The 14,337-nt window shown below is 40.4% G+C and overlaps 1 protein-coding gene across 3 annotated transcripts; it reads left to right on the top strand.

Moving 5' to 3' along the window:
• Positions 1-51: 51 nt before the first annotated feature.
• On the top strand, positions 52-13,096 carry SPATA18 (spermatogenesis associated 18). Of its 3 annotated transcripts, XM_042053587.1 has the most exons (12): positions 52-361; positions 2,339-2,444; positions 2,556-2,644; positions 4,060-4,178; positions 5,927-6,061; positions 6,709-6,943; positions 7,906-8,064; positions 8,445-8,620; positions 10,516-10,639; positions 10,986-11,051; positions 11,863-11,908; positions 12,384-13,096. In XM_042053587.1, exons 1-12 carry the CDS (start codon positions 275-277, stop codon positions 12,389-12,391), a joined length of 1,350 nt encoding a protein of 449 aa, XP_041909521.1. In that variant the 5' UTR covers positions 52-274; the 3' UTR covers positions 12,392-13,096. The 3 variants fall into 3 exon arrangements, with proteins under 3 accessions (XP_041909521.1, XP_041909522.1, XP_041909523.1); XM_042053588.1 differs by lacking the exon at positions 5,927-6,061; XM_042053589.1 differs by lacking the exons at positions 52-361; positions 2,556-2,644 and having other exon boundaries at positions 2,345-2,444.
• The last annotated feature ends 1,241 nt before the right edge of the window (positions 13,097-14,337 follow it).

Raw genomic sequence — 14,337 nt, 5'->3', positions numbered from 1 at the left:
CTTTACCCGGCAGCGCCGCCTGGCGGCCGCGGGCCGTCCCCGCTCCCCGGGAGGCGCCGCGCTCCCCCGCCGCCGGTTTACCGTGGCACCGCCACCGCCGCGCCGGCCCTCGCGTCACCGCCGCGGCTGTACAGGCCCTCGGACGCGGCGCAGCCCAGGGCAGGGGGGCCGGGCTGGCTGTACTTTCTCCGTTACAGCTGCGCCGCCCGAGGAGCGCTCCTGGAGGGGCAGGGGAGTCAGCGCAGCGCCCCCGGGAGCGAGCTGATATTTAGCCATGGCCCAGGATTTGAGGAGTCTGGTGGGCTCGGGGAGCGCCCGGGAGCTGCAGGAGAAACTGGAGAACTGGCAACGGGACTACGAGGTGGGTTCTGCCGCTCCCCGGGGCAGCAGCCTCCGCTCGGCGTTCCACAGGCCGGTTTGGGACACTGCCCCGCACGCGCATCCAGTCAGCGCAGTTCTAACACCTTTAAAGCGCTCACAGCTTCGGCTGTTTGGCTTTTTGTCCATGACAAGGTTCCCTGAAAACAAGGGTTGGAGGTTGAAAGCGAGGTTTGAGCGGTACCGGCTGTGTTTAGAACAGAGGAGAGCGTTGGAGTAAAAGACCGGCAGGTGGAAGGGCCACGGGGGGGCTGTGCTCAGAAGCAATCGGCTGTAGCCCCGGAACAGTCAGGAGAACGTGAGGAAAAAGGGTGCTGAGAGCGATAACGGGTTATCCAGCATCCCAACTCTTCTGGGTGGGGAAACCTGTCAGAGCTGAGAGGCTGCTGCAAGGCAGCACGGCCGCCGGAGGGCTTCAGAACGGGGGAAGCGAGTGTGAGGGAAGAGTTTCGGGTATGAGGAGAAGGCTGCAGATGGGTGTAGTGGTATCTAAGCAGGAGGAACAGGAAACTCAGGAGGTGAAAAGGGGGAAATAGTGTAGGTGTAATTTTAGGGAAAGATGAGGTGAAGGAACATGAGACTTGACAGCTGTAACTTTGCTCAGCGGAAAATCTTAAGAGAGTTTTCACTTCTGCGTCCCCAGGTTTCTGTAGCTTCTGGATGCAGATAGTTGGTCACGAGCCTGTAACTGCTGTGTGCTGTGGTTGGTGAGAAAAGGTGCTGAGCACAGATGCAGCGTTTTCAGGGGGAAGTCAGTTCATTTTCTTTACTTCACGGTGGATAGGAGTTACAGTTACATAGCCAGTGTAACTCTGCAGGATTCGTGGCAAAGGACAGTTTTAAGGAGTTTGAGACTAGCTGGTAGAACTACCACAGAAGATGCCAGAGGAGGAACAGTGCCATGCATTTTAAAATCTTGCAAATGGATGGTGGGGGTAGGAGGGCTGAGCAGTAGTGGGGGCTGACCTCTCCATAATAAGTGAGTTGGGAATAGTCTTTCAGGTCTTGGGAAATGAACAGTTTTAGGCTGCTGTTTCAGAAAAAGAGGAGCTGGCAGATGGAAACACCGTGGGTGTTACGTCGCTGTAATGAGCTGGAAAAATGCACTTTGCAGCCGTGTTCTTGTGGAGGTGAGCAGGTTGACTGTGCTCCCTGAGGAAAGCATGTTGCAGTAATTAAAACACAAGCTGATGGGGGCATGGGTGGGAATTTCAGCTGTTTTGGAAGCTTGTAAAAACCATATGGAGTCATTAAAATCTGAAGACCTAGAGGGTGATCTATGTGGAAGGTGATACACAGGCTACAGATAAAGGTTAAGGAAGCAGGTACAAAGTGTGTATTTTCCTGGCAGATGCAGTAGTATCCTGGACAGATTAACCCCCATCAGCTCCTTTTCAAAACTGCATTTGCTGAAAGTGATGTCGTTTTGCTGTTTTCTAGGCATAATGCTGGGTTTTTCTCCTTCTTCAGTAGTATTTGTTTCAGTTTGTAACTCTTAAAAATCAGGTGAAATTGCATGGAGGCTTCATGTGACTGCTGACAAAGCGAGATAAGAGCCTTGTATGTATTATTTCAGCTAATATGGAAAACCAGATTTTGGACTATATTTTTTTTAATCCAACGATTTCCTAGATTATTATTTGAATAACTGTTGAAAGATTGTAACTCAGATTCACAATTACTATGATTCTTCTTTTAGAGATGCTTGTGGTTGCAGCCTCTTTATGATGGAAAAGGAGTATGTTTTCTCAAGTAGTGAATTAACTGGGTCATAGAAATCCTGATGTCTTGTTCATTTGCCTATTAAAAATGTGAACCTTGAAAGACAAGTATTCTAATGGATTCAGTAAGAAAAGGTTGGGAAGATGTAATTATAGGGTGGGAAAAATGCCACTATTGTAACAGGAATAACTGTAAGTAAGAAAGATTACACAGATGTATCAGTGAACATTATTTACAGATGAATTCCTTTGGTGAAAATCTGAACCGATGCTGTGAAATACTAGAATTGAACACTGCAATTCAAAAGCGGCTCTTCTCAATTCTCAATGAAACATCTCGAGAAGGTAAGTCAGTGCCTTGTCTAATTACTAACACGTTTCACATGTGACATTTTTTCCAGCTCTGGCTCTTTCTATAAGTGTTCTCACCATTTCTTAATGTATGTGTTTTCTTAGATACTCTTAATGAAGGTGCAGACACAATAAAAAACCGTCTCCTGCCAAGCCTAGCTTCAGGAGGTGAAAAGAGCCTCTCTATCACTGAGGTGTGTAAGAAACTTATTTTAAGGGAATAGAACCATGTGAATTTATACCTCCAGAAGAGCTTTAATGACTTTCTGTTAATATTAGCCTCCCTCTCAGATTTTACTTAATGAAATATGTCCTTTGTTGCTCATGGGGACACCTATGGAGACAGCCGTGCTATTGTGGAGGAATTTGCATTGTATAAGAAGTCTATGTTATTATACTGCTTTCGTTTTCTAGGTAAAGATTTGCTATGCTTACATTTGCAGAGACATCATATTTATGCCAGATGTCTTATAAAAAATAACACTATGTGAAAATACATGTGAAAGCTGAAGGTGTGCATAAACTCCATACATTATTCTGTGAGCTTTTTTTTTTTTTTTTTTTTAAGAAAAACTCTTAATCGACATTATACTATTTCCTGAAGAGTTAAAAAAAAGAAGTGCTTCTGCGTGTTGTGATACCACCATGCTCCTGCCATGGTATTTGGAGTTAGTATGTATTTCATATTTACTGAAGGGGCTGCAATACTAACAGTTTGTCAGAAAAGACAGATCAGTTGTGACTTTCTGCTTTGAAAGAAAATGAGAGAGTTGGCTAATTCAGATTAGAGGAAGATCTTCAAGATCCTGAGATTTGACAGTGATGTCTCCATGTTCTTTGGTTTCTCATTTTTACACCTGCTCTGTCAAAATCTTTCATAATTAAAATGGGACAAATAAAAAGTGATATCCCTTAAGAGTCAGATTCTAGTATAATGCAGGAGCAGGCTTCTGCCAAAACCGCCACAAAATATAAACTAATTATGTTATTAAATGACAGTACACCAGGCATACCAGTTACAGGTTTGTCATTGCATGTGACATTCAAAATTTAAAGAAAAGCCTATGCACAGTTACTTATTTAATTCCAGTACTATCAGGTCATTTTATGGGTTGTTCAAGACTGCATGTGCAGTAGTGTGCTTTCTGGAATAACAATACGTGCCTCCTCTGTTCTAATAACTTTTTTTTGTATTTTTGTTTTATGTATGTTGTTTTGTATACATGAATTCCCAAAAAGTTTACTTGAGTTGATGCCGTAGTCAATCAGAAGTTGACTAACTGAAAAAAACCAACTGTGCAACACATCTGCAGAATGCTTTGTTCTGATGATTCAGGCAGTAGATCTGCATATGCAGACCTTCCATAATTTCTACCATGAGGTATACAATAAGTGAATATTTTTCTTGAGATAATTGAGTCGTTGTTTGGTGTGCCTGAAAGGTATTGCTTATGTCTCAGAGAGAATGCAATTGTTTTTGTTCTCAATTTCTTTAGAAATGGTCATTACTGAAATATTTAGAAATACGTCTGCCAATAATTCTATAGTACATTGCTGAGGGAATCTGTAAGGTAGAACATTTAAGCAGTGTGACTTTGTTTCCTGGTAGGGTTCACTTGGGGGAGAGCTACAGCTGAGAGATTCCGCCAGCAATCAGAGTTGTCAACTGCAAGAGCTGGAGGACAAACTGTATGCAACTCGTGTGCAGATCAAGCAGATGGAACAAGAGTAGGGAAATTTCTTTTTGTTTGCTTTTTGTTTTTCAACAAGCCACATTTTTCCTTTGACATCTAAAGACTGATGAAGATTTGTAAAATGTTTCATTTCTGGCCTAAAGCCAGAGTTTCAAAATGCATCTAGGCTCTGTGTCATGTGTATGTATCCAAAGTGGGGTACAAATGATACAGTCACACACACATTCATAAATTGACTTGGTAAGTTTTGCTTCTGGCAGAGGTGTTGGAAAACATGCTAGTATTCTACATAAAAAGGTTTTGTATAGTCCATGACAATCCCATGTGGAGTTATAGTCTACGAAATGTTGCATGCTGAGCAAACCCTAAATAAAAAAATCAATTGAGTGGCTATAGTATAACATCTATTGAAGGACCTACAAAATATTACAATTAATTATGCTACATAATTGATCCGAGAAGATAAAAGCCACTGTTGGAAGATGGAGGAAGAGAGTTGGATTTCCAGATAAGTGACTGGACCCGAACAATTTTTGCCTAGTTGCATAAATCATATTTTGTGGAGCATGGTAATATAAAAATTACTAAATTGCTTCAGATACAAATTTGTGCAGTTATTACCAGTTCCAGAGTCATTTAGGAGGTAGCTCCAAGTGGCAGACACATTCTCATGCATCCTATTAGCATGAGAACAATGAATGTTCAGAAGTCTTGGGTCAATACATAAAGTGATATAATTTCATGCCCTTACTAAGTGATTCCAAGAGTATCAGTTTGGATTTTCCCCATGCCTATTTCTAGAACTCATCTTCCCAAATTTGCTTTTCTTTCCCAGTTGTCCTTTACAGTAGAATTCTTTAGCCCTCTTTTACTATTATTCTGCTAGAAGTCCTTCCTGAAGGAGCTAAGGATGGAACTTGGCAGTCTTTCCTCTTAGCAGATGTTGCTGGCCTTATTACATGTCGTCATCTCAATCCGCCTGCTCCTTAAAAAGGTGGAACAAGAATCTTGTCAATTGATAAGTGTTAGAGCTTTCGTTAGTTCAGATCCTCAGAAATCTCACCAGGGTCCTCCAGTAAAGAAAAGGAAGGACAAACTGAATACCTTCAAAATAAATAGAAAACTTATTTTTTTATTTTTTCCTTCCACTTTTGGTAAGGGGAAAGCAACAGTAATACTGGTGTTTAGAGGGAAAGCAGAGATGTTGGGATAGTTTTTAATATTAAGTAAGAGTAAAGGACAGAAGATAAACTTGCTTGTCTGCCAGTCTTTAAGAAACACTCCTTTTCTTGGGGACAGCAGGAGAGGAACTGTTAGCTTTTGGTATCAGTTGAATAACATTTGTGATGTCCTTTGACTGACTAATATATTACAGCAAAGAAAAGAGCCCGAGAGCATGATAGAAGAAAATACCTAGGTTCTTGATCTGTAGAAAAGAAAACTGAACTGGTTTAGTTAACATCTTAAATATGAGAAAGAAGTCAGTTTCTATTAGACCTCATCATCTGAGCTAGCTTAAGGACACCAAATGTTAGCCAGTGATTTTTCCTGTAGCGCGGAGTGTAGTGTATCCACTCTCCTGCCACAATACACTTATACAATTTAAAGTAAGATTAAGGGTCTTCTTTGTTTTATGCTTTTTTAAACTCTTGATTTTTCCTTGAGCTTGCTCAATAACTTTCCTCTTTTTTCTGCTCCTGTTGCTTGATGTTGAGGATTAGTTGATAGATAGCTTACATTGATAGAAAGACATCTTGTCACTGACTGTTCTGTGTGATTAAGTCTGAGGGCTTCCCGTGCTGAAGAGTGCAAAGCCTTGAGGCAGTTACAGCAACTGAATGACTATGAACAGGAGATTCAAACACTACGGGATGAGATTTCTCTCCTGGATGCCCAAAAGTCTCTTCTCCAGAGCAGGTAGAGGCCTTATTCAGAGAAGTCACTGAATTGTAGAAATTGGTCATGTTACGTAGCGTGAATTTCCTCCTCATTTGAAGTATAAACAAAAGCTAAGCTTTTTTTACTTTATGAGGGAACATAAACTCTTTAGATGATTTCTTCTAGTGCCCAAATATTTTATTTTAAAGCATCTATGTTAAGTTTCAGACAAAACAGCAAATAATGCAGCTTTACAAAATACATTGAGAGCAACTGTATGGAATAAAGAGGTTTTTTTGTTGATGAGTGCTCTTGTAACAAGTTCTGCCCTATAATTGTACAGTGTTCAATTTTCACTTGTTTGACTTCAACTGTACTCTTCAGAGGTACTGAAAGAGGAACAAATCTCCAAAATATTACTAGTTAAAAGTGTGTTTCCTAGGAGCAAACTGCTTGGCTACACGTGCTTTAGGAATTACTTTACTTTTACCATTTAGGCTTTATCCCATAAAACATATTGATGCAAATGCCTTCATATTAGACTAACCAGCTGCAGCTTCTTTAATTACGTTGGCTAAAAATCTCACCTTATCCTTGTAAAATTAAATTGATGAAAAAATCTGCCCTAGGGAAAAACATCTGAGGATGGTAAAGTGACGTGAAGCTTCTTTGCACATCTGTCGTAGGCTTGTGCGGAGCCGCTCTCCTTTCAGGTGCAGTGTGAGCAAGTCACGCAGCGCCGTTTCCGTGAGGACCTGGTCACCTGCTCGGGCGGGGCGGGTCAATGCTTCGCATCGCGCCTGCATCATAGCCCGCTTTGGCTTCATTTATGCTCAAGAACGCTTGGATGCAGAGACTCTTTTGCGGGCATTCATCTGTGACATGGAGACGGTGCAGAGGATAATATACATTGCAGCTGTGGTAAGAAAGAAATAGTATTTCTTGTTTTATAGGCCAGAAGTGTTTTGTAAAATACTATGTCTGCATTGGATTAAATTGTGGATAAATTAGCATTTCTCTCAAGTGCAGAGAAGAAAAGCTTTCTTCCTTTATTTATTTTGATTTTTCTTTCTTTCCCTCACACTTCTACATTGAACAGTCAATGTAGTGTCCTACCTGACCTGTCCCAAGATTGGAACAGGGTCAATGGTTTACAGTACAGGTACTAAAACAAGACTGATTTGGTCTGAAGAGTGATCAACGTTGGCCTTATTTAGAAAAATTATTTTGGGAATGCTGCATTAAATACTACAACACTCAAAGCTAAAAATCTTTCCATATCATGCTTTCCTTTTGCTTGTAGTTATGTGCTTTTTTAGTTTAATTGGGTCCCTTGAAACCACACAGATGCCTCACATTTACCGTGAGCTCGGTGTGAAGAAAGTTGTTTTCATTTTTTCTGTATGGAATCTTCTTTTCTATAAAAGTGATGTAACACATACCTGTGTCAGAAAGCAGCATCTCTTAATGTGTGTGATCCCAAGCACATTTAACTTACTGGAAGTTTTTTCTCTCAACTGTCATTCAGTTTACACTCTCCAGTTCAACCTCTTTTCCCAAAAACAAACGAGGTGTTCCGGTCTTACATGTCACATAAAATGCTAATGCTCATGGTACCTTTGAATGTGTTTGCAACTGATCATGGGTATGTGATGGAATCCTATGCAAATATAGAAGGTTAGGTGGGAAGCTTTTCAATCTTATCTTCTGCAATTACACTCAATCAGAGAATTCCTTCCTGATGAGTTAACTTTCTCCTTTACAGCAGTATATTATGTTCCTCCTTATTATGATGACAGTGTGTTAAATTAATTTTCTCAGATAACTGATAAAAAATTAGTCTTGGTCTCCTGTATTTAACTTGATGTTCTTTATGTTTGCAGGAGTCTTTTCGTGCAGCAAAGATGGCCTTCTGGAAGCTCAAAATAAGTGTAAAAGAGACTTTGGCTCTAGATCACGTGGGACCTGAGTCACTTGAAGTTGCTGCCCTGGATTATATAGCTCGCCACAAGGATCTCTATGACGTTTGTCAGAGTGTCCAGGTAAGTCAAGGGCAGCGGGGAAGTGACGTGGTGATCTCTTTCAGGAGCTAGTAAATTCAGAATATGCAAACTAGACATGCACTGTAACCTGAAGGCGAAAAAAGTTATTGTATGGACTTGTAGCAGTTTACTTTCCAAAACAACAGTGCTAGGACTAGTATATGTATGACTTAGTAATAGCTTGTTTTATTTGTTTATAGCAGCACATTCTTTCTGAAGCTATTGTTTTCTGGCATAGTCGAGGGCAGCATTACTATGAGCTTTTTATACTGTTTTTTAAATGTAGAAGGCTGAGAGGCATATTTAGGGGGGGATTTCTATACTTGCTTGCCAATAAAATTGTTAGTGAGTGCAAATGACTCATGTATGTTTATTTTCAGGAAGTGGTTTGCTCCATGAACGTGAACCCAAAGATTCCATATCCACCAGAAGTTGATTTCTTTGTGATGCGCACTTTGATTCGAGAGTTGTGCTGTTTGGCTTTTTCAATGCAGATGCTCATTCCTCCTCTTGATATTGCCCTTGGTGTTGATGGAGAGCTTTTCAATAGGACCATGTAAGAAATCTTTATATTCAGTCAGACTCTTACCATTAAAGGTTGTGTAGTCTACTTGTTTCCTGATTAATAAAAAAGTTTAAGATTGCTAAACATTAATTGGTGCAAAAAAACCTAGCCTGTAGTAGAATTTGATATGTCTTTAAGGTTTATGATAGTGTATAAATACCAGCATGTAGACAAGTGTCAACAATTTTTTTTAGTGAACAGCAGAGCAATTTTCTGGATAAACCTCTGTCTCAAGACCATATTTAATTTATCATTTAAAAAGAAAATTATCATCAGCTTTCCCTGTTTAGTTTCTATCTGCATTTTTAAAAATGTTTGCATCTTTGTTCCTCCGTACTGGCCTGTTCTGTAAAAGTCATGTTTACTGGGATCTGGCAGTTGGTGTCTGTTACCTGGATCATCAACATACTTCCTGCAACCTCCAGGCTGTGGCTGCTGTACAGCATACAAGTATTAATACGCTCCCATCTCTTCTGGTTTAGAGCTGAGCAAAACCAAAATGGCCTCTTAAAAATGGGAATTTTGTTAAAAGAAATTCACACCATGACATAATTTTTCTTTTTTCTATAGGGTCAGGCTGCTTTTTTAGCAGGCAGAGAACTGTAGGGTGCTTCCCTGTTGTCTAGAAAATTAATGGGATTGATAGGTCATACAAAATTCCTTATTTTGCATAAAAAAAAGCACCTTACATCACTAAGGAGGTTTCTAATAATAATTTAGAATACAATGGATTCTAGGTGCTGAAGAGATTGAGAAGTCAAGGAGAGAAATAGAGAAGATGAAAGTAGACTCTCGACAGGAGAGTGCAAAGTCATACAGGACTACTCAATGATCCTATCCAAATCCTGGACAGTTAGCTTTTGACACTCAAAGCTATTGGCTAAATTAAGAAGCAGTAACACTGTGGTATAGTCTTGGGATGCTTTCTCCACCTACTCGGTGTGTATGGCCTTAAAAAACCACATGTAACATGTTTTTGTGTGCTGCTGTGGGAGACACATACTCAATCTGTCTGTCTATCTATCTAGATAAATGTGGCATGTGTATATCTTTACATGTGTGGCATGTATACATGGTACACAGAGATAGAGCAAAACTTGTAGAAATTAAAGTATCTCTGTTTGTTATGTGTGATACCATTCTATAAAGGGCTAGCCAAACATCATTGTACCCTATGCCTTGCTTCATGCCTCTGGTTGTGACATTGTTTTGTATGACTTGCTATTGTAATACATTACTAAAGTATAAATGCATTGCTTTTTAAAAATTTCTGTTATTTGGTATTTGTTCTGAGTTTGAACCCATAAAGCCAAACATGTTAGTTAGCCAGTATTCCAGACTTAGAGATGCAGTATATATACCTTTGATTTAATTTTTCATCACTAAAATGCCACTGTTTCATTATTAATATATGAGGATCTTGCTAATCAAGTTGCCTGATGTCTCATAAGATACTAGGATGTAACTTCCTAGTTGACTATTTCTGTAATATCCTTTATAGTGGGCTTGTTTTAGCAAGGTATTTCAGGAAGAGGGGATGAATGTGCTTGCCAGATTGCTGCTCAGAAGGTTTGATCTGTCAGTGGACACAGGGGCCCTAGCTTGTGTGGGCTTATGCAAAAATTAAGGTCTAGTGGCCTTCTGAATGTTAGATGGCTTTATTGGAATATCTGTCAGTATAAGTAAACAGTATGTTCTGTTAAGTCTGTCTTCCAAGTGCATTTCTTTTACAGGATCACCTAAAGAGTACTTACTTTTGTGATGTGGAAAAATTGTCAAGAAAGATATTAGAGCTGTAGCTGCTTTTTATCAGCATTGATGATTTGAAACATATTTATCTTTTGGCACTTATATGCAGACATTTCTTGAATTGTGTGTTTCAACAGGTACTATCGTAGTTGTGACTCAGATTTCACAGCTCCCTTTGTGGCCTATCACGTCTGGCCTGCTCTGATGGAAAATGGTGCTGTAATTGTGAAGGGAGAGGTAGTCACTAAAAAAATCGTTCTGGTATGTATTTTGTTAAGGAATATGTTAAGGGAAGTCAGTGAATTTCAACACTGTTTTTAAAATTTAAAAAGTAAGTTTTTAACTGTTCCCTATGGGTGAAGTAGTATATCAAATATCAATTAGATTTTAGTGCCTCATCCTGTATTTAGGATGAATAGTTCCATTTTCCTTAATGTATTAATTATGCAGATGTATGGTTGTTGGCAGAGCCTGTTCTAAGGAGAAAGCTTACTCTGTTTCCTCTCTGTCCTCAAACCTTGTCTCCAGCATGGCAAGTCTGCTTGCAGAGTCTGTCTTTATTAAACCTTCTCTCTCAAAAGAGGTTTGTCAAACTCTTCCCTTGTAGTGTTCTCGCAGAAGAAGAATTAGAAGCAGAAGCTGCAGCTGTGGCCGTCGTCTCCGGTCTGGTCAAGTAAGCCTCAGCTGAATGTTTGTAGTGTTAACAGCATCAAGCCTTTTAACTAGGAATGTAGGCAACCTATTAAAAATGCTGATGTGCCACATGTACATTTTAACACTGGGAAAAAAAGGCCTTTGCTTGAAGGTCTCAAATGAGGTGAAGCTGAACTGACAGATAGCTGCTTGGTAAAATGATCAGTAGAGATACTGTATGAGAAGTAGTAATTCTCAGAAGTATCAACTGTGTATCTTGGAATGCTTTCCCCCTGCTCCCCTTGCTTTAGTGCCCTTCTGAATAAATAATTACATCATCTGGAAGTGTTTTAGTCATCTTGGAGTACATATACAACACATAGTTCCTGCCTCCTGGAATTAGTAACCTAAATTTACTCCTAATTTACTGAATGCATCAAAGGAGCAGAAAATAAGTGTAGGGTGAACAGGAAGGGAAGAACTGAGGTGATACAAATATGAGAAACCTTAGCAGAGTTCTGTATATGCTATAATTACAAAACAATTTAAATTATTTCTGTAAAAAATGTGTATATTTTTCTAATTGTTAGCCCATCTTATTAAATGGACATAGGTGCCCTCAACTTAAATGTGAATATTGAAATCGTGAGAGGCTTTGGGTAGGGCTCACTTTTTTGTGTGCGTGCAGGCTGTGGAAAAAAATCCTAGAAAGTTGTTGAACTTGACTTTATAACAGTAGAGCTGCACTGATAGACATGTGCAAATTTTCTGAATGTTGATGGGTCTCCAGGTGGCTTTCTTGGGTACAGTTCTTTAGCACACCTGATTTTCCTTTTCTATTTGTCTTGCAGGTGACTCGAAGCCGCAGTCTTTCAACAGTGAGGGTCAAAACGTCAAGTAAGTGGGCATGTTGGTTCCTAATGATTCATGGTTTTCACATTAAGCCCCTGAATGTTTGAACAAAGAAACAAAATAACATGTTGAACATCTTTGATTCTATAATACTTGCCCAAGTCTTACTTTTAAATTGGGTAGCCCTTTCTTTATGTGTGGAAAAATGCTGAGATTTCTGACTTGGAGGAGAGCTTGTTTTTTCACTTTACTGGGACCACTGTCATGGTTTCTTTCTGCTGCTTGCCTTCATTGTGGCCAGTGCTGTAGTAAGTAAAACTTTCTCCCTTCCCTACACAAGAGACAGTTTGCTGCTGCACACCTGCTGGCTCCCTGCCTTTCAAATTCCAAAGAGATAGCTCAGTGGTGACAGTGAAATGAGGGATTTCAGGCAGTATGAATGTGTGCCTATCTTGAAGCTAACCCAGTTTAGAGATTTAGAAAATATAGTTGTACTGAAATGTACCTTTTCCTTCCATAGGGTACTAACTGAACATGTTCCTGTGGTGCAATGCATCTGGATTCAACAACTTTGCTGGTGCCTCTTCTCTTCAGAAATACCTCAAATCTCTCAATAATGTGAATGGCAATTGTCACTTCAAATGGAGTTTGTGTGCAGTGTGTTTTTTAGAATTATAGAAGGCTTATTTATAATTTTAGAAACTAAACTCTTTTGATTTTAAAAAAAAAGTGCACGCAGTACAGGATCATTTGGCAAAATCTGCAAAGCTCTCACGAACCCATGATGTAATCTTGCAGATGGAGATAGAATTATTGCATCTAGAATGTTTGCTTTCCACAGATTCCAAATGATGCAGTTTATCTTGATAGGATCTTTAATATAACCTAAATGGTGAATGTTGCAAAATGTTGAGGTTAGCTGTTACTTGAAAACAATGTAATTAATTCGTGCTTATTTACAGTTTTAGAAAATAGTGATAATCTCAGGATGTGCCAGTCTCACACAGCAACCTTTTAAATATATCTTCGTGATAAACTGAATTTTCTAACTACAATGCAGAAGTTGCACAGAACAGTCATAAACTGCCAATACTCCAGCAATCCCCAGGCCTTTATTGACATTTTTGTATGAATGCACTCGTGTGCTTTAGCAAGGCAGTAGTAGTCCTTGTTTAAATACATTATTACTTAGAAATTATTATAATAAAAATGTGTAGTTTGACACTAAAAGTATTTTGAAAGTGTGCCACATACAAGAGTATTTGTAGGCTTGAAATATTTGATTGAGGCCTCTTCAGTGTCACACTTACTGGACTTTCATACCATATTGATAGATCAGTAATTGTTGTGAATCTGGTGAAAAAAATGCTGTCCAGTTATCTCTACTGTGGACATTTATTGCACTTTAAGTGTAAAAATTAGAGACACCAAAGAGATTTAACAGTGATAAGATGTGAGATGACATGACATCCCACTCATACCAGTTAGATGTCTGAGCCAGAAAGAGATGGCCAGAACCTGGAGAGGGTGTGCAGGTCAGTGGAGAAGTAACAGCACCAAGGAGTTCCAGCCACTCCAGGCAGAAGTTCAGCTTCACCAGGGTCCCAGCTTAAATTCCTCTGTTCTAAAAAAGCAGGCAGCATGGGGAGTAAACAGGAGAAAGTAGAGACGTGCACATGCCTGCAGGGCTATGACCTTATTGTCATCCTGAGAAGTGGTGGGGTGGCTCTCATGTCTGAAGTGCTGGAATGGAAGGGCAAAGGCACTTTAGGAAGGAAAGGCAGGGGAGACGAGTGGTGTTGCCCTCTCTGTCCACCAGCTGGAGTGCATGGAGCTCTGCCTGGGCATGGATGAGGAGCTGACTGAGAGCTTATGGGTAAGGATTAAAGGAAGGGCAGGAACAGGTGACATGGTAAGTGGGGAACTGCTACAGGCCACCTGGCCAGAAAGACTGAGCTGATGAGGCCCACTACAGACAGGTAGAAGCAGCTTCATGTTCGCAAGCCCTGGTTCTCATGAGGGACTTCAACCACCCTGATACCTGTTGAAGGAACAACACAGCAGGGCACAGGCAGTTCAAGAGGTTCCAGAAAAGCATTGATGATAACTTCCTTCTCTAAGTGACAGAGGAGCCAATGGGGGGGGGGAGGGGGGTGTATGCCAGACCTCATGCTCACCAACAAGGAGCAGCTGGTGGGGAGTGTGAAGCTCAAGGCCTTCTGCAGTGGGGCTACAGCAGTGGTGGATGAGGGAAGGGCAACAGACGTCATCTACCTGGACTAGTGGATAAAGCATTGTGCAAAGCATTTGACACTGTCCTGCATGACATCCTTGTCTCTAAACTGGAGAGACATGGATTTGATGGATGGACTGAAAGTGGGCAGAAAAACAGCCCAGATGGTTGTACTCATGCTTTCAGTCGCTCCATGTCTATGTGGAGGCTGGTGACAAGTGGTGTTCTTCAGGGATTGGTA

The sequence above is a fragment of the Corvus kubaryi genome, unplaced genomic scaffold, assembly GCF_017639235.1.
Source record: "Corvus kubaryi isolate FWS band 111438036 unplaced genomic scaffold, C.kubaryi_AGA036_p1.0 split1-131, whole genome shotgun sequence".
Classification (NCBI taxonomy): Eukaryota; Metazoa; Chordata; class Aves; order Passeriformes; family Corvidae; genus Corvus; species Corvus kubaryi.
This window is presented reverse-complemented; position numbering and strand designations above follow the sequence as displayed.

Coding starts and splice junctions, on each gene's coding strand:
- SPATA18 (XM_042053587.1), top strand. CDS start 275: ATGGCCCAGGATTTGAGGAGTCTGGTGGGCTCGGGGAGCGCCCGGGAG. Junction 8,621..10,515: donor GAGCTTTTCAATAGGACCAT/GTAAGAAATCTT, acceptor GTGTTTCAACAG/GTACTATCGTAGTTGTGACT. Junction 10,640..10,985: donor TCACTAAAAAAATCGTTCTG/GTATGTATTTTG, acceptor CTTCCCTTGTAG/TGTTCTCGCAGAAGAAGAAT.